The sequence below is a fragment of the Ornithorhynchus anatinus genome, chromosome 4 (assembly GCF_004115215.2).
Source record: "Ornithorhynchus anatinus isolate Pmale09 chromosome 4, mOrnAna1.pri.v4, whole genome shotgun sequence".
Classification (NCBI taxonomy): Eukaryota; Metazoa; Chordata; class Mammalia; order Monotremata; family Ornithorhynchidae; genus Ornithorhynchus; species Ornithorhynchus anatinus.
In genome coordinates, this window is record NC_041731.1 from 94,904,788 (window position 1) to 94,924,495 (window position 19,708).

Here is a 19,708-nt window from a genome sequence, read left to right on the forward strand (position 1 = left end):
ACCACCGCTGAAGACCGCCAATACCATCGTCACCATGACCCGACGGCTTCTGCCCCATTGCCCCCGCCTGGATCCTCTCCAAGGCCTGTTGGGGCACGGATCTAAATGCCCTGAATTTGGACCTCTGGGTCATCTGATCTTCAATTCAGGAGCAGGCCCACAAGGACAAGGACGACAAACTGTCCAACGAAACATTCACCTTAACTACCTCCGTTCAGAAGGCCAGACCAATTAGCACTACATCCGGCCTCTTGGGGAAGGACATCTTCAGGGTGGGGCTCCATAGTAAGCAGCAACACCGCGGCTACTATTTAAAGCACCGTCCTAGGAGTCAGAAAGACCTGGGTTCTAATCCTGGCTCTGCCACTTGTCTGCTATATGACCTTGGGCAAATCACTTCACTTCTCTGAGCCTCAGTCCCCTCATCTGGAAAATGGAGATTAATACTCTGAGCCCCAGGTGGGGCAGGGACCGTGTACAACCTGATTGGCTTGTGTCAAGCACAGCGTTTGGTATAGTGCCTGGCACATAGTAAATGTTTAATACATACCATAAAAAAAGAAATGATAAGTGCTCACTATGTGCCAAGCATTGTACTAAGCAGTGGTACAGATACACTTTTTGCAGATTGGCCACAGTCCCTACTTACATGGGGCTCCACTCTAAATAGGAGGTAGAAGGAGTATTTAATTCCCATTTTGCAGATGAGGTGACTGAGGCCCAGAGAAGTGACGTAACTTGTCCAAGGTCACACAACAAGCAACTGGCAGAGATAGGATTAGAACCCAGGTCTTCTGACTCCTGGGCCCGTGCTCCATCCACTAGAGCTGCTTCTCACGAAAAAGACAGGTGATAGGCATCCTGCCGATGGCATTTTCTGGTTTCTCTACTAAGACACCAAGAACGGCAAAAACCAAAGCATTCGCACAACAGTCATCATGGTGAATCATTCAACATCTGAAGCAGAATAGTTTAGACAATCACAGAGTTGGTCTACCCAAAGAAAACTGGACAAGTGCCCAGGAAACCAAAACCCAATTCGTACCAAATGCCAATTTTCTGAATCAGTCTCAGTCCCGATCATTTGGCCAAACGGCTTTTGACTAAAATGTATTGTCACGGAAGTTCAAGAACGGTGTTTGCCTGTGAGATCCAACAGCCCCTCAGCAGCAGCCGAAACTCTCCATTTCTGGGAAATCAGTCTCAGAACTCCACAAGATCGGATTTTCCCTCTGGTTCACAGAGGAGAAAGATATCACACTAACTTGACCCATGAAAAGATTTGTTTTATTCCATGAAAATATTCTCAACCGAGAACACTATTTTAAACAAAGCAATTACCATTAAGAAATCAACAGGTGCACAAAAGGAGTAAAAATTACTGAAAATTTAAGATTCCTCAAGACAATTCACATTCCGATTTGCAGAATAATGATATTAACTACCTGTGCAAGTACAAATGTCTTTCCTATGTTTAATAATCCATATAGAGGTTGCACCATCCCATCGGAAGCAACTCCCCTCCATGAAGGAAGCGAGTCATGCTTTTAGGAAAACAAACAGTAGCTGGAAAAGAACAGTTAGTCCTCACATGGAAGCCTTAACCCCTGACCTCTGTGGGCTACTAGCCGGGGATCACAAGCGCTTTAAGTCTTGTGTAGAAAACAAAGACCGCCAGATCACACTTCTTCCCCATTTCTAATCTGAAAATAAAAAGGTACTAGATGGAAGGGAAAAAAAACACTCTACATTTTGTAGCTTGTCAGTATCGAGTAATGTCACATTATATAAATAACCCTGTATACAATATCCAAAAATCTAAACTTTATAGTTTAACAGCCCAAAGGCAATACACTATGTCAGCGATATAAGGGTGGCATACTAATTTTAATTAAGGAATTAACTTCCACACAATAGTCACTCAGTTTTAATTTCACCGGTTGTACAATTTCATATAACACTGGAAGAGAAAGGGTGTTGTTGTTTCAAAGGAGATCCGTGGCTTTTAAAGTATTGCTTCAAATCCAATGAAATACCGGCCATTCCACCTTCTTTCTCCCCCGAAACCCGCCGAGAACGGGGCTGAAGAAGTCCGATGGGTACAAGAAATCCCCCTCCCACTATCTCCCTACGACAACTTAACCCCAGTGCGGTCCATCAACAGAAATCACAACATAAGCAACAGGGGCGGCCCTCCGGACGGCAATAATCAGACGCATAAACATATCGAAGTTTCCATTCTACAAGTAAAAGTGCACATAGATCATGACAAAGTTTCACTCAAACTGCAACTGGTCCAAACGAAAGCATCACTTGGAAATGGACTACCGTCGGAGTAATTACAAACCGCAGCTTCACGACCCCCAGAGTGAAAAGACGACGGAGGGAGACAATTTCCCCTCGGAATTCCATTAAAACATTCAGTGAAGTAAAAGGGACAGATAAACGTCTTTAGTTCCGATGCATAAAGGTCACAATGCGCCATCACACACGGCAGAACTCGAAAAGACACACCTCAGCACGGCGGAGTTGAAGGAGGTCACGTCGAACCGACACATAAAAGCCCTTTGCGGGATACCGTCAGGTGGCAGTGCTGGCAATCGCGAGGCGGAGGCACTCTAAGTTTAAGGCAGCATCTGAATAGTGGGCAGCTGACTTGTGAAAAAACAGTCGTCGGTCTTGTGATGGTCTATCTCTTGTGGGTTACCATGCCTGGGTTTTCAGTGCTCGTTACTAGGTTCTTCTCAGAGCGAGGTGCTGAAGACGTATCGTGTTTCAGAGAGTCCTCTGCACTTTGTTGGAGACTAGGGCCGAGATGGATCCTTTCGCAAGCAACATAAATACTTAAAGGTTCACACCGCTTCTTTAGAAAACGCCAAAATTGGAATGTAAGGATGGTCGCAGTGGGAAAGTTATAGCAGCATACGGGAACACTGGGATGAAAACATTAGTGCTGGAGATGGTGGACAAAAGTGGCTTTTGGCTACTGATGTAAAACGAGACAAAAGCACTGGAAACGAACAAGAGGTTACACAGATATATGCCTGACACAAATCTAGCCTGGTCATTCTAGGCATGCAACAATAAGTTAGGGCAAAGCCAAAGGCGGCACAGGCAGACGCTGACAAATGACAGGGCCCTTATCGAGAGCCAGTGAACGCAGAGTGGGATGAAGACGCTCCAGTTCGGACAGACGGACACCCGGGTGAAACCAACGGGCATCAGCTCTGCGACCTTTCTGACTGACAGAAAGGGAAGAGAAAATCGATGCCCAAACGAAAAATAGAGGCAATTGACTTTTTCCATTTACATGGCGAATTCTGATGGGGGTAATTCAAGGATCGGTAATATATTCTTTAACTACGAATGGAAATGCTAATGAGGTTAGTGAAAAATAATAATGTATGTCTGCATGCATTCATGCAACTCACTTCTCTCTCTCATTTCTCTCTCTCTCTCTCTCTCTCTCTCTCTCTCTCTCTCTGATCCTGCCAAGTCTAATACCCTCCCCCAAAGCAGCTGCACGTAACCTTCAACATCTCGCCCATTTTCTCAGAAACCCTCTTCAGGAACCTGCAGTCCAAGGGGAAAAAGAAAAGAACAGTGTTATTGAAGATCTTTGGAAAGGACAGAACAGGGCATTCATTCTGAACTGTCTGCCCCAAATGTCTCTAGAAAATCCCCAAAATGTAATTCCTGAAGCACCTGTAAAAGTGAGCCATATTCTACCCTGCGAACATCATCTTCTCTCAGCTCAAAAGCGTTTCTTTCAAATTCAATCCTCGTTGCCTAGCAGTTAAATTCAGGGGGAAGAGCTTGCTTGGCTTTTTAAAACCATTTGATGACTCCTCCCAATTTTTCTAATCTTTCCCAAAAGCAACTCATTAAGTATCTTCCAATTCATAGCTCACGTATGCTAACACAATCATCAACCAATATGGCAAGAAGCACTTTCCAAAGTATAGTCTTAGGAGTCTTGTGAACCTGAAAATATAAACCTTACTAAAAAACTAGCAATCTTAGAAATTTCTGCACACGACAGAATAAAGCCTTTCTCAACCATCAAACACATGGTTAAAATGGGAAAAAAAAAGTTTAATTCTCCTAATTTCTGTGTTTCTGTTCTTTGGAAAAGTACATGTTTTCTTCTTTAAAAATAAAAGTTACAAACTATTTACCAGATGTAGAAATTTTGAGCATTTTATCTGACCAAATTCATCAGCTGCCATTCAAGTTGGGTGAATGCTAATGAGGAAATTAGCGGTAACTAAGAGTTTCAGGGTTGTCTTATTTTGTTAATCGACTGTACAGAGTACTTATTTACTGAAGCAAGAGGGAAAAAAAATTTTTTTGAACACATAGAGACCTTCCCAGTGTATCGCACTTTACGATTTATGAGGCTGAAAAAACTCAAATTCCTAAGGACACACGAAGGAAATAAGGCCAAAGACATTTGGTCAGGCTCCAAACTTAATTCAGATCATAAAATAAACGTTCCGCAGACATTTTCCTGTTGTGGCACGCATATCTCCAAAGCACGAAGCCTGAACTGAGCTCCCATGGTGAACAATAAACCTTGGATGCCCTTATCTCTCCTGATGTTTTCCATCCCACTGGGGGTGAGGGTGGGTGGGTGGGGGTGTGTGTGTTTGTGCGTGTCTGCCTGCGAGCATATATCCCGTCCTCGTTCCTGTGGAATGTTGGGAAGGAGTACACCAGTTTAGAGTTTAGATATAGGTTACTGCACCTTTACTGTTTTTCTCTAGGGTTACATCTATGTATGATGTGGGTACGTAGCCTTCTTCTCCATTCTGTCTTCGAGCTCTTGTCCACCCATCTCCTTTGTCCTCCTCGATGATGTATAACACTTCCCCTTCCTTCATTGCTAGAGTGCCTTCGTTATGCCCTAGAGAAAAATAATAATAATTATGGTATTTGTTAGGCGCTTACAATGTGCCAGGCACTATACTAAGCGCTGGGGTAAATGTTCATGGTTTAGGCACAGTTCCAACAGACATCTTATTGTTAGGAATAACTGCTGAGAACCAAATATTTTCATTCAAATTTTAAACCATATAAACATGCTGGAAGCCATGGCATGTGCATGCAATTACACACACACACACACACATATACACACACCCCACCCCCACCCCCTTCCAAAAAGCACAAGGTTCCACCTGAGGTCTTAACCAATCCTCCTGGTGATTTCACGTAATCGGGCCAAGACCTAATTAGATCAGCTTTATATATTGTCCTGTCAATAAGCTTGGACTTCTCAAATGGTAAGATCTGTGGGGAAAATGTATGGACCAGAATTTGCAAACAAGGAATTCGATCATTTTCATAACACTGAATGATCGTCCAGTTTGTTTTTACTCTTCAGCGTGACTGGGACAGAGGAACTAACTTTTGGCATTTTCCACTCCAGTCCAACCGCTAAAATAGGTACACTTGTCAATGAAGTAATATTTTAGAAATAAGTCCGTTTAACACTCAACACACTGTTCAGAGGTAGCGTTCGCCCTGAAAAGACTCACTTTACTAAATGTGTTTAAGTAGAGTGACTATACGATCTGATTTAGCTGGAACATTTTTTTTTCTTTAACTGGTGCTTGTTAAGCGCTATGTGCCAGGCACTGTACTAAGCGCTGGGGTAGATACAAGCTCTTCGGATTGGACACTGTCCATGTCCCATGAGGGGCTCAGAGTATTAATCCCCATTTTACAGATGAGGGAACTGAGGCCCAGAGAAGTGATGTAATTTACCTAAGATTACACAACAGACAAGTGGTGGAGCTGGGATTAGAACTCACGTCCTTTTGAATCTATGGCCGGGGCTCTACCCACGAGGCCAATGGTGCTTCTCAATTCTAGAATTTTGGAAAGGTTCCCCAGCAGTTTTAGGAAAATTTGCAAAACAGACCAGAATTGGGACTATCCAGACACAATATTCAGCCCACCTTATCCATGATTCTCAATTGCTCTATCTTATTTTACATAGAAAAATCTCCCATACCAGGGAGCATGCTCATTTCACATTCCCCTTTAAGCCTTCAAGCATTTTGGGATTCAGATGGATAGTCCCCTCGTTGAGGAGTTTAAACCATACTTCCCCTAGCCTTCCCGCCCCACTTTTTTTTCTGTCTGTGATGAGGTGGTTTTCTGATATCAGTTTTTAATAAAAGTCCACCTAACTTGGATGGGCCTTACCATCAAAAGGATAGATAGCTTTGCAGTGTCCAATAGCAGGCAGAGGGTCATCATCTTCAAATTCATCATCAAACTCATTAGGCTGGCTAGGCTGCTGTGCTGGTCCTCGGACTTCCTGGTTTGCATCATCTGTATAGCTTCCCTCAGGGCTACAATAAAATAAAAAAGTCTTCTAATGAATATTTTGAATGGGGGGGGGCGGGGAAGACACAAAAATCTTAAGATTACCATGCTCTGGAAATGGAAGGAAAAAGCAGCAAAAATAAAGAACATCAGGGTGTGGACAAAAGAAATAACAGACAAATGGGCTCCTTGCCTGTCCTAAGAAATTCAAGTTTCCCTCTCCAACCAGAGAATTCAAGCTTATTTCCCTGGCTACCAATTTGGCCACCAAAGAACAAAGTTTGGAATAACCACATTTTCCATGGCAATATAGAATACCAGCTCTCATTTCCATCAGCCTGCACGTTCATTAACTACCTCAAACCACCTCAGGCACAGGGGTCGCTTGAATAACCCTGGTACTGCATCAACCGATCCATCGATCAATGGTATTTATTGATCACTTACTGGGTGCAGAGCACGGCACTAAGCGCAAGGAGCTTACAGTCTAGAGGGGGAGATAGATGTTAATATAAGTAATTGTGGATATGAACAAAAGTGCTGTGGGGATTCATTCAATAGTATTTATTGAGCGCTTACTATGTGCAGAGCACTGTACTAAGTGCTTGGAATGTACAAATTGGCAACAGAGACAGTCCCTGCCCATGACAGAAGGGTGAATAAAGGGTGCAAATCCAAGTGGGAGAAGAGCGGATAATGAAAATTTCTTAACTACCTGTAACTGTCTAGAGTTTACTGTTGTAACATAACTGGACTTTCAGCACTTATAAGTAGTTGCCTGGTAAAATTAGTGCACCACTGATGCAAAATAATATTAACAATACTAGTAATTGTTAAGTGCTTTATTATGTGCCATGCACTGTACTAAGTACTAGGGTAGATACGAGGTAATTGGGTTGGACACAGTCCCTGTCCCACGCAAAGCTCACAGTCTTAATCCCCATTTTCCAGATGAGGCACTGAGGCCCAGAGAAGTGAAGTGACTTGCCAGAAGTCACAGAGCAGACAAGTGGCAGAGCCGGAATTAGAACCTAGGTCCTTCTGACTCCCAGGGACGTGCTCTATCGACTAGGTCATGCTGCAAAAGGCTAACACAGGGTGGACCCACTGCTGAAGATAGCAAGTGAGAGAATAGCCAGCTTGAAATGGATTCTGAAAGCTTTCTTTGTTTTCCAAAAACCTTCTTGAATTTCACCCATGTAACAGAGCCCTCACCAATTTATTTCACAAGTGTCTGCTCTTACCAATCACAGGTACATTTCTTTGGGGCAACGTGGCCTGAAATCACCCCTCATCAAACTGCTAAGCAAACAAGAGTCACCCTTCAGTGACTCCAGGGCAGAGACCTGATTAATCACTTCCTTTGTAATTCCCTAACATAGGGCACATTGTTACAGGACACAGCATTCAGTGGGTGTACGGGAATGCTCTTCACATTTTTACGATCGTGGTTGTGTGACTGGAAGTCTTTCCCATTCTGGTTCTTTTGCTCTCTGAAAGCATTTCTTTTGACGAGAGCAGCAGAAGCCTCAAGCACTTAGGAGAAGCAGCATGGCCCATTGGGTAGAACCCCGATCTGGGAATTAACAGAACCTGGGTTCTAATCCTGGCTTTGCACTTGTCTGCTGTGTGATCTTAGGCAAGTCACTTAACTTCTCTGAGCTTCAATTACCTAATCTGTAAAATGGGGATAAAGACTATCCACCCAATGTGAGACAGCGACTGTGCCCAATCTGATTATCCTATACCTACCCCAGTGCTTAGTACAATGCCTGGATCAGAGTAAGTGCTTAACAAATACCATAAAAAAAAAATAAGGCAGAGCTTGAATCCAGCAGGATTTAGGAACTGGGATCAAATACTACTTTTTAATGATCCAGGATATTTTGGTTGTTCAACTGCTTTTCTGGCTGAAAGTCCCTCACTGTTTCTTTTTCCCGTGTGTCTTCGCCAATGTTCTTGTACCTTTTTCCGTAACGCACTTTCTATTACAGTGTAAGCTCCTTGTGGGCAAGGAATGTATCACTTCTCCATGTTGTATTTCCCAAAGGCTTTGTACATTGTACTGCACCAAATGGGCACTCAAATACTATTATTCAAAATGATGCTTTGCGCAAATTCAACACTTAAAGACCATTCTAATGGGTTATAAATAATAATAATAATAATGATGATGATGATGATGATGCCAGGGAACGTCTAACCCTCACCTGTGTTTTATTCCTAGAGTTTAGTACAGTGCTCAGCAGTGCGTGCTTAATAAATACTAGGTTGTTTTTTTTTTTAATGGCATTTGTTAAGCGATGACTATAAGCCAGGCCCTGTACTAAGCACTGAAGTAGACACAAGCTAATCAGATTGGACACAGTCCCTGTCCCACTTGGGGTCACAGTCTTACTCCCCATTTGACAGATGAGGGAAGTGAGGCGAAGTGAAGTGACTTGCCCAAGGTCACGGAGCAGACAAGTGGCAGAGCCAGGATTAGAATTTAGGTCCTGACTCCCAGGTCTGGGCTCTTTCCACTAGGCCATTAGTATGCTGTATTGTACTCTCCCAAGCATTTAGTACAGTGTTGTGCACACAGTCTATCACTGCTAATGAATGAATAAATAGATGCGTGGTGGGCAGGAAGGAGACAGGAGTGATGGCTGAAGTTCAGAAACCACAATTCTCAAGCCATTAAGCAGCCTGAGATTCAGAAATCTATAATTTTTTTAGGATTTGGAACATCAGCAGCACTCATGGGGCAGTTGGTTTATAAAAATGCAACAAAAGGGATAGAGGAGAGGAGGGGAAGAATGATGAGCTCCATTGATTATTAATAATAATAATGGTGGCATTTTTTAAGCACTTATTATGTGCAAAGCACTGTTCTAAGTGCTGGGGGGATACAAAATGATCAGGTTGTCCCCATTTTAGAGATGAGGTAATTGAGGGACAGAGAAGTTGCCCAAAGTCACACAGCTGGCAAGCGGCGGAGCTGGGATTGGAACCCATGACTTCTGACTCCCAAGCCCAGGCTCTTTCCACTGAGCCACACTGCTTCTCTGAGAAAGAAACTTCCTAGAAGAAGAAAGTTTAGGTAAAATACCAACCTCTCTCGTCCTTGGGTTACAAGATGATTTATTTCGCTACTATGCCTTCGGTCTCCTCTTCCACCTGTTTTGGCTTCAACTTCAGAGAGCCAGGCCTGAAGGGTTAAATGGATAAAAGTTTGCATTAATAGGCACACCCAGACCCCAACATTCACTTGTAGGCAAAAAATGGTAATTTAGTTATTTCTGAGATCTTTAATTCTTAAGGACAGAAGTCATTTCTCAAACAATCTGCTTCAATCAAGTTAATAGGGTGCTGAAACGCTGGAAGGGTGGGGTATAAAAGTGAAGTAATTTGTGGCTTTACTAAAGGTAATATTTGATTTAAAATTACTTGAAAGGTAGGCCATTATAGCAAACAAGCAAACCACTGTTCTACCTGAGGCAAACCTTTGGTCTGCAGTGACACTGCGAAAAATTTCTAGAGAAAATTACCACTCACAAATTGGCCTTGGGCAACAACACTTTCCAAAGAGCATTTTAGTAGATACTGACCTCATTCTTGTGTATTTCCATGCGCAGGCGGTCAATGCTGCTCATCGTCTCAGCTAATTTGGGTTGCAAACTGCCTGGATCCCCCATTTGTGGATTTTTCTCATATACATCTTTCATTTTGTTGAGTGCATCTCTGCAGATCAGAACATAACAAGTGAAGCTAGAGGTACAGAACACGCAACAACTGACATCATACTGTCCAACATTTCTAGGAAAATTAAGGGACAAACGCAAGACACTTTCCAAAGAGCTCCAGATGGCAACCTGAAGAGATTTTGGGGGCTATTGATACAAGGTAACCAAATGATTAAACTACAAAGAACAGACTTTAAGCACAGCATTTTCCTGACACAGAAATTTTTTCCTCCTTGAATGCTAAGTAAACTTGCAATTGTTATGGATGAGTGTTTCGCAGATAGAGACACGGGTAAGAAAATACAAGTAGGAATGATGAAAATATTTCCATGTCACAATCAAAGATAATTAGGTGAACTGGAATATGAAGAGCAAAAATAAGCTAGTTGTGGGTGGGAAATGTATCTATTTATTGTTATATTGTACCCTTCAGGCAGTGCTTTGCACACAGTAAACGGTCAATAAATACAGTTGAATGAATGAATCTAGAAATACATACTTTTGGTCTGATTCCTTCTGTAGCTCTCTGTTAAGTTCATCGATTCGTTGCTGCAGTTTCTTACGTCTCTGTTCTGGTGGCAGATGGCTGAAGTCTTCTAGTGCTGGACCCTAAAAGGAAGATGCTTTAATTATTAAATCTTCTGCAAATGCATTTGAATTTTTAATCTGATCTTATCGTTGACAAAAAAACATCCGTTCCACATTATCTATGCAAACTGATATTCCTTTAAACATTCATCAACCAAATGATGATAAAATCACAAGACTAAACACAAATTACTCTACAACACATCCTAGCCTAAACACTCAGAACTAATTTTGGGATATCTAGAGTAGAGGTAAAAGAAAATCCTTGACTTCAGACGCTGAGAGCAGAGCTGAACGGTACTTGTAGCATTCCTAAGTTGACAACCTGCTTCAGGTTTACCACACACTGATTTCAAATGTGCAATACTAGCCTTTGGGTGGTTGGTGGGAGAGGAGAGAAAGGGACGAGAGGAGAGAGGAGTGCACCGGAGCTGTGGGAAAATAATTTTTAAAGTCATGATGGTGGAGAGAAACAGAGGGAAGCGGGAAGAGCCCGGGAAGTGGGGAGAGGTGACTTGATCTCCCTGTGGAAGTCACCAAGGAGTGACAACCTGTTCGTTTTCTATCTGATGACGTTCAAGGCAGCTACCCTACTGTATTATCTCTCTGACACTATAAATACATTGATGTAGCTTTGTCACTCATTTATAATTGATGGAATACATCATTTGGAGTTATTTCAATAAAAATAAGAGTATCCGGCCTTGACTCAGTAATCACTTCCTCATTTTATAACACCGCTCCTAGGAAAAAATTGGTTCCAACTTTATGTTTTGGCCTGACCCAGTTTTAGGGATCAGCTCTGTCATAAGTATGAGGGCTGCCCATACTGCAGAGACATTTGAACCATTTTTTCATCAATGTATTACATAGAGCTATCAGCAGACCTAGTAAATTTGCGATATTAATTTAAATTTTGACATGCTAAATGCACCTTCATTTCATTACATCAAAATGATTACAATGGACTTTGTTACGTAAACAAAAACAAAATGGATACACAAAACACGAACCACCTTTAAAGTCTCTTTTAAAAATATAACCAAGCCCTGTAATGGAACTGACAAGCATAGTGAGACGCTCAAATCTAAAACACAGGGGATTTTTTTAAACTTTAAATGGATTTCTTAGGCAGATGAAATTTTTTAAACACCTCCAAATTTATAGTGCATGGGAGTGATTTATAAATACCTGCTTCACAAGGATCAAGAACTATTTCCCCCAAGGTCATCACTCCTTTTCTGACTTCCATTAATGATGTTCCTACGCCCTTTACCTTGCTTTACACAGCCTGTTCCAAGAAGTGTCCTCTTGCTACTGTAGCACCAAGCTCCTTAGGCAGGCAGGAGCAGGGCAAAGGCCTTCATTAAAGTCACCCAAGTGGCAAGGTGGGGTGGGAGGGCAGGGGCAGTAAGCAATGAACGATGGCAGTAGCAAAGCGGGCATCCTAAAGCAGGGATCGATGGACTGAAAGGAGAGGAAATCCGGGTCCGAACAGAGGTGAGGGATTATGCACGTAACTGTGTGGCCATATGTGTGGACAGATAAGAACCCTTTTCAAGCGCGATACAGTCCACCAGCCCTAAACCCGGGAGTGGGATCAGACCCGACTACAATTAACCCCTGCAGCATCCCTGCTATGAATTGTTTAAGATTAATTGAGCCATGATGTGGAGGCCAGGGCATCTCCCAGCATCCAGAACTGCCCCGTTGGCTCCATGGAACCACACAGTATGCATTGGCCACAACTTTCCTGGTAGTAAAGGCCCGAGGACTCTTCTAATAGTGACGGGATCCAGGTCAGACAAAATCCCCAGAACCAGTTCAGGACAGAGTTGGCTTGGATCAAAGTGTGTAAGCACAAGAACTTAAACAAATCCAGTAGCTTGCAAGCGCCACACACACACATAGGAAAGGGGTTGGAATCTAAGCCTGCTTTCTCCACGGGAGTCTACAATGGCTTTACACAATCGCTTTCGTATACTTCTCTAGAAAAGTCCCTCCAAGGAAAGCCCTTCTGGTAAACATACTGTAAGGGCATAGGTTTTGTGGAGAAATGAACTACTTACCTTGCACAAATAGCCTTTCATGAAACAAAATAAGTAATATTTGCACATAGTACTGGATGGCAGGATAAAGCTAACGGCCTACCAAACTACTTCTCTTTATCCAACTAGTTGTGATCATTATGAAAAGGAATACAGAATGATCCATCTAGTAAATTAGATGTAATTAAAAACTATATTCTTAAGGCAATTGCTACAACTCTCTGGCTCATCCCTGCTGAGAGGGCTATTTCTCACTCTTCCTTTGTATTATCAAAGAAAATAATCTACACAGTCCCTTAATCTTAAATTCATCCCCAAATTCTAGTAAAGATTCCACTGGAATTATTAAGATCATTTGATGTTCAAAAACCTAGGGTCACAGAAACCTTAAGTGCAAGGAAACACTTAATAAAGCTTTGGTAACACGTAGATACTTTCACTTTAAGAAAAATTGCTTTTTTCTCTTAAATGTCATTTTAATTACTCAGGAATAGTACTTGTTTTGCTGCTTTGTTTCCACAAGCATAATTAACATTCATACTGTTCACTCATTCTATTTACTTTAATTCAAGTTCAAGTATTTAAAAGTTTTAACCCTACTCTAGTTAGGCACTTGTGAATAAATAACAATTGTGAATCAAATGCTGCTAGCTATTTACACATATATACAAAATGTATTTGCATATTCAATTATTTATTCAGCTCTTTCATCCTGACATACACTACTGCCTATTATAACCTTGTTCTTTCTCCTACTCCCACTGTGTATGGCTTTTTCCTTTGTCTGATCCATTATATTGTAAACTTCTTGAGGACAAGGAACCTGTGTCTTCAAATCAAACAATGAATGTTATTTACTGAGCGCTAGTTAATGTGTGCAGAATACTGTGCTTAGGAACTTAAGTGCTTAGGAAAGTAAAGTAAGATAGATTTAGTAAGCTTACAGTCTACAGGGGGATACAGACATTAAAATAAATGATAGAAAAGGGAGTAAATAAAGTATATCTACATAACTGCTATGGGGTGGGGGGAGTAGGCAAAGTGCTTAAAGGATACCTAGCTAAGTGCACAGTAGATGCAGAGGGGAGGATGGATGGGAGAAATGAGGACTTAGACAGGGAAGGCCTCTTGAAGGAGATGTGATTTTAGGAAGGTTGTGAAATTGGAAAGAGTAGTGGACTATGATGGGGAGGGAGTTCCAGGCCCAAGGGAGGACATGGGCAAGGGGCTGGCGGTGGGACAGACGAGGCAGATGTGCCGAGAGTAGATTGGCATTAAGGAGTGCAGTGTGCGGACAGGGTTGTATTAATGTCTTGCTTCTGTTGTACTCTTCCAAGTGCTTAGTACAATGGTTTTGCACTCAACAGGTGCTCAATAAATCCCACTGACACAAGCTTCAAATTTTTCTTAAGGGACCATATCTTCAAAATGTTTACTACCAAAATACAGAGGTTCAACTGGTGAGCATAAGGGAAACATGACCATAGTTGGAGAAACCTGGACTTTTCAATCCCTGTGAATCATGACCTCCTGAAACAGCTAAATGTTTGGGCCTACCTGGGGGTGCTTCAATTCACTTTGGCAAAAACAAGGGTACAACTTTGAAGATCAGCCCTAACTCACTTTAATTTTCATTTAATACTTTTTTTTTTTTTAACAAAATCTGGACATCAGTTTGCTAATTGTGAACACATTTGACAATGCGATAAGTAACTCTGTGGGATTGCTTAAAAAAGCCTATTTTGAATTCTACTCATTTTCCCCACCACAAAACTTGAATAGCCTTGGCCTTATCATGTGAACACTTTGCCGCTGAACCCTAATTTTTACAAACCAGGAAACCTAAATACATACAACCATTAAAATGGGTTGATCATAAACGAAGATTTACTGTTAGGGCTGACACCAAATAATAATTACACCAACACAGTTCACATGGAATATGAATTAAATTACCGAAAGAAACCAAATACAAGGTGAAAATGTGCAAATATATTTTATCACTGATTTTCTTTTAAAAAATATGACAGATATTATTTTAACACTGCATCAAATTATACAGATCAGCACATGGCTTACCATCTTCACCGACCACTGAACAGTTCAATTGAAAACAGAAAGAAATGGTAAATTATTCATACACAACCATAATATAGGAAGATGCAATTTTTCTTGGTAAAAATCTCAAAACACTATTTCACAAAAGTAAATGATGCATTTTTCATGATCTAAACAAATATGCCACCCCCCCCCCCATTTCAAGCACATTTTGGAAAGCAAATGTCTAGCCATCAAAGCATTCAAGACAAAGGGCAGATATTTTGGAATTTTAACAAAATTCAGAAGTAAAAACAACTAGCAACTGTTTTAATAACATTTTTTCATACTTAAATTCCCTTTTAATTAAAAAATTGCATTTATGTCATTTTTTCAAAAAAAATCTATTAAATACGACTTGTGAGCTGGAACAAAAAAAAATGTAAAAGTAATCCATGAAACAAAAAAACATAAGGGCTTTACCAAGTGGTTTCTAAGTGTGGACCTATTTATCCAGTAAATTAATCCTGAATTTGCCAAACTAATTTAATATACCTCAAGTTACTGATCAAGCTTGAAATTTGGATAAGAAAAATTCCCCTTGAAATTTCTAAAAAAAAATTGTTGCATTTTATGTTAATAGAACAATAAGTAAATGAACTTGACATATGCTTAGCTATTTCTCATTATAAGCACAAAAGGATGACTTTTTCATTTGAAAATCTGGCTCGATTTTTACATAGTTTAATCTATGTATTTGACCCCCAAAAATGCTAAGGCTAAGTTTAAGCAAAAGATTTACCCGTTTTTAGAAGTAGAAGGTTGTGTTCTTACTGGAAAACACAAAACAGTACCCATATAGAACAAGGTTTTGACCCTGGAGAGTGGAAACATCACAGAAACCCTCCTGTTTGAAAAACAACTCTGGTGTACTTTAGAAAGTGCCCTAGTGTTGCCCTGGGTGCATTTTGGGGCACTTCTACAAGAAGTGAGTCTGATGGCAGATTGAAAAAACACTAAAAAGTGGACAGATCCCACCTGTTTCTTAAAGTGCTAATGTTACCAGCCTCATTTTCTTCCAAATGAAAGGGGCTTGGTGAGATCATTCAGCCGGGTTCACTTGGCCAATACCAGCTTGGACTCCTGGACGAATGGCAGCCCATCAATCAATCAAACGTACTCATCGGGCACTTACTCTGTGCAGAGCACTGTACGACGTGCTTGGGAGAGTACACTACATCAGAGTTGGTAGACACGTTCCCTTGTCCATAACAAGCTTACAGCCTAGTGGAAGAAGCACGGGCTGGGAGTCAGAGGACGTGGGTTCTAATCCCAGCTCTGCCGCATGCCTGCTGTGTGACCTTTGACAAGTCAATCACTTCCCTGGGCCTCAGTTACCTCATCTGTAAAATGGGGATTAAGACTGTGAGGCCCATGTGGGACAGGGATCATGTCCAACCTGATTACCTTGTAACTACCCCAGTGCTTAGAAGAGTGCTTGGCACATAGTAAGTGCTTAAATATCAAATTTTTTTTCTTTATTATAGCCTACAGCATGGTAGGGGTTTTCTCCTGTCACACGCCTCCTGTTTACCCGGAGAGTCCACATCACCGACAGCTTGTTGCCTGGGAATACTGTTTGGCTCTGGATTCTCCAACTAGCCTTGTCACTGGCCTCTCCGGATAGAACTGAAGCTGTCCGGGTCAGCAGTGAGGTGGCAGTTGGATGGATGGGGCGCTATCAAGTCGCCTGGAGTGAGCTCAGAAGCAGGTCCACTGGCATTTGGTAGCCTGTCACCATTATGCTGAGATAGACATGATAGTACTTGGTACTGGCGCCCTGCTTCTAAATGGAGACTCATCACTATCACTTTGCAGTGGATCTTTTAGGAGTCAGAAAATTCTATGAAGAAAATAAGCAGATTCCCAAACACTATAAGTATTTAAATAGCACTATTATTATTATTACTATTATTATTATTTTCCGCCCCCTCACCACAAAACCCTGAAACTCCTTCTGGCCTGCTTCCTCTCTGACTCTTGTGCTGCTCCTGAGAGCTTAGCACAGGAGTTGCTGGCAATCAGCAAACATCCTTGAGACATTACTATCATAGACTTTAAGAGTTACAGTATAGCATGACATTTGCTCTCCATTGTCTTGCAGATCACAACAAAACATCAGTCTACATAATTGTAAACAATGTATGTGCCAATGACTAAGACAGATGTGTTCCCTTTTACAAAATTGCGAATGATGACTTGTGCCAGAAACGTAGTAGGAAAAAAGCGTAATGTGATTTTTGAGGTTTTCTTAAAATGCCCCTAGAGTAATATTACATGTGGCATAGGAAAACAAAATGTGCAGTCTATTTGATTCGTGCTTATATTGCATAGTGATTTCCTGGAGAGTTTAATTTAAAATTATGCATATTTGGTTTTCCAGTTGTCATCAAAATATTATGATCTTTCAAAGAGATGCTCAAGGTAATAAAACACTGTTTCTAGAGAGTAATTTTAAAATATTAAGATGCTTTAAGTTACAACTATTCTAACTTTAATAGGTTTGTTTCTAAACAAATCTAAAACAAGTCATTACTCAGATTATGAAAAACCTTAAAATATCCATGGTAGAGTTCAAATTTAGCTTCCATTAAACAAATTAAATTGTACTCACTGCTGTGGAAATCTGAAAGGGATTACCTAAATGAACATTTTAATGTGGTGTGGAAATGCGTCTTAAGGAGTTTCTTATATTTGATAAATGAAGGAAGTTGGATCGATTTGATTAAACTTCAGTTTCCAATGTTCTACGTACTAAAAAACCCAAAAACACCCAAGGTGGGATCCTATGCATGCAAATTCAGATTAATCTATTTTGATGCTATTGATGTCTACTTGTTTTGTTGTCTGTCTGCCCCTTCTAGACTGTGAGCCCATTGTTGAGTAGGGATTGTTTCTGTTGCCAAATTGTACTTTCCAAGCGCTTAGTACAGTGGTCTGCCCAAAGTAAGTGCTCAATAAATACTACTGAATGAATGAATGAATGAAAACTCTGATATTCAGTGTAGAGGTGGTGGTCCCGATAAATCAGAGGCAACCACACCATAATCCACAGCAGTAGGATCCACTGGGACCGGGAAAATCCTAGTGGATTTGTCAGCTATGTCAGTTCTCAGGGCTCCCAGGGTTTCTTTTATTTCCTCCTCACTCCTCTCCTGCCTGCCTACATCCTTGGGTCAGAGACTGGTTCAGAGATGCAGTGAAATTTAAAAAATCTGCCTCTCAAATTCCCTTCACTCGAATGCTATGATAATCTGTCCTTCTGGAAGCCCCAGTCTGGCTCTGTTCTGGACCACAAGCACCCCTTAGTATGATTCACTCATATTCTGTTTTGTTAAATTGCAGTTCCTTGCTATTTTTAAATTTTATCATAATGAAGGCACCACGTAAAGTACTCTTCCTAAAAAAATAAAGAAGAAAAAAATCATTTTTGCAGACTGCTCTGAGGAGTATATGAACTGGACTACTTTTCCAGTCTCTCTACGAAGTTGGTTTCCAGTTATCTTCCTCTCTCACCACGGTTGGAACAAATACTTTTAACAACACATATTTGGCGGGCACCCACTTTCTAACACAGAGAGCAGATTTCTGAATCAATCATATTTAATAAGCACTTACTGTGTGCACAGCATTGTAATAAGCACTCTGAGTGGGACAGCAAACAGATCTAGGCTTTATAAGTCTAGAGCCTGTGGTCGTAAACAAAGTACAAAAGACCATCTAGTTCCAGAACCGAGAGCCTTTTAAATTGGATATTTACAGGTTTTATTCTAAACCCTCAACTGCTCAATTTTAACTATCAAATACGGTATTATTTACCATGAGGGTTCATAGCTGATTCAAAATATTTGTTTGGAAAGACCCTGAACAGGGTTAGGCAGGGAATAAGTCACTTCCTACTTTTAACTTTCTAAGTGTCTAATACAGACCACTGTGCCCAGTGGGTGCTCAATAAATACTACTACTATTATTATGGCAGGGAGCAAGGGAATGAAACTGGCTTGTAAGGTGCTCTTGGATTAGGAACAGGTTTCCAGGTGGGCTTTCACAAGACCAATGAAACTACTTACTGCATTATTTGAAAATAACACAATCTATTGATCTAGATAATATATTCTCTTAAAAACTACATACTAACTTTGCTGTTATAAAAGTCTCATCCACAAATGTATTCACTGGGAAGGAAACACATGATTATATCCCCTTCCATCTTCTATTCCCTGGAAAAAGCCTTTAATATTCACTCATAGGTCTAAATTCTCTCTAAATCCTCCCCATAGCTCAGCAATACATAGAATTCCAAAATGATTAGAGTACTTTAGTTAGGACCTAATAAGGCTATGTTGAAGATGTAACAAGCACTGCAAAACGTAAGATTTTTAAGTGCTCGCTAGATCGCCCATTAAATTTAGGAGTGATTTTTCCACATTCTCTAAGGCAGGGGTCGGGAAACTAAGGCTTGTGAGGTAGGCTTGGTTCTTCTTGATACCAGTTATCAACTGATAACAACAGCACCCTCCCCATCTCAGAAGCCCATGACCTTGGCATTATCCTTCCCTCTTCCATCTTGTTCTTCTCTCATACCATGACTCTTGATGAGTCTTGCCAGTTCTTCCAGCACAAGATCTCCCAGATGCACCCCTTTCTCCCCACCCAAATTACTACCCTCTAGATGGTAAACTCCTCCTCTAGACTCTCTGCTCCTCCTCTAAACTGTGAGCTCTTTGTGGGCAGGGAATGTGTCTGCCACCTCTTTTCCATTGTACTCTTGAGTGTTTAGAACAGTGCTCTCCACACAATAAGCACTCAATAAATGCCACTGCTTATAATAATGTTGGTATTTGTTAAGCGCTTACTATGTGCAGAGCACTGTTCTAAGCGCTGGGGTAGATACAGGGTCATCAGGTTGTCCCA

At 41.1% G+C, this 19,708-nt stretch overlaps 1 protein-coding gene across 3 annotated transcripts in view; it reads right to left on the reverse strand.

The window, feature by feature from the left end:
• Nucleotides 1-1,265: 1,265 nt before the first annotated feature.
• FNBP1L (formin binding protein 1 like) overlaps nt 1,266-19,708 on the reverse strand; it is a 114,831-nt gene continuing 96,388 nt past the window's right edge. The window contains exons 10-15 of one of the 3 annotated variants that reach the window (XM_029062740.2): nt 10,561-10,670; nt 9,927-10,059; nt 9,432-9,526; nt 6,214-6,362; nt 4,748-4,906; nt 1,266-3,573 (exon numbers count right to left, since the gene is read on the reverse strand). In XM_029062740.2, coding sequence (XP_028918573.1) covers nt 3,566-3,573; nt 4,748-4,906; nt 6,214-6,362; nt 9,432-9,526; nt 9,927-10,059; nt 10,561-10,670 — 654 coding nt within the window. In that variant the 3' untranslated portion in view covers nt 1,266-3,565. Of the gene's footprint in view, nt 4,907-6,213; nt 6,363-9,431; nt 9,527-9,926; nt 10,060-10,560; nt 10,671-14,776; nt 14,792-19,708 lie in introns of all 3 variants that reach the window. The other 2 variants (XM_029062741.2, XM_029062739.2) reach the window with 2 other exon arrangements.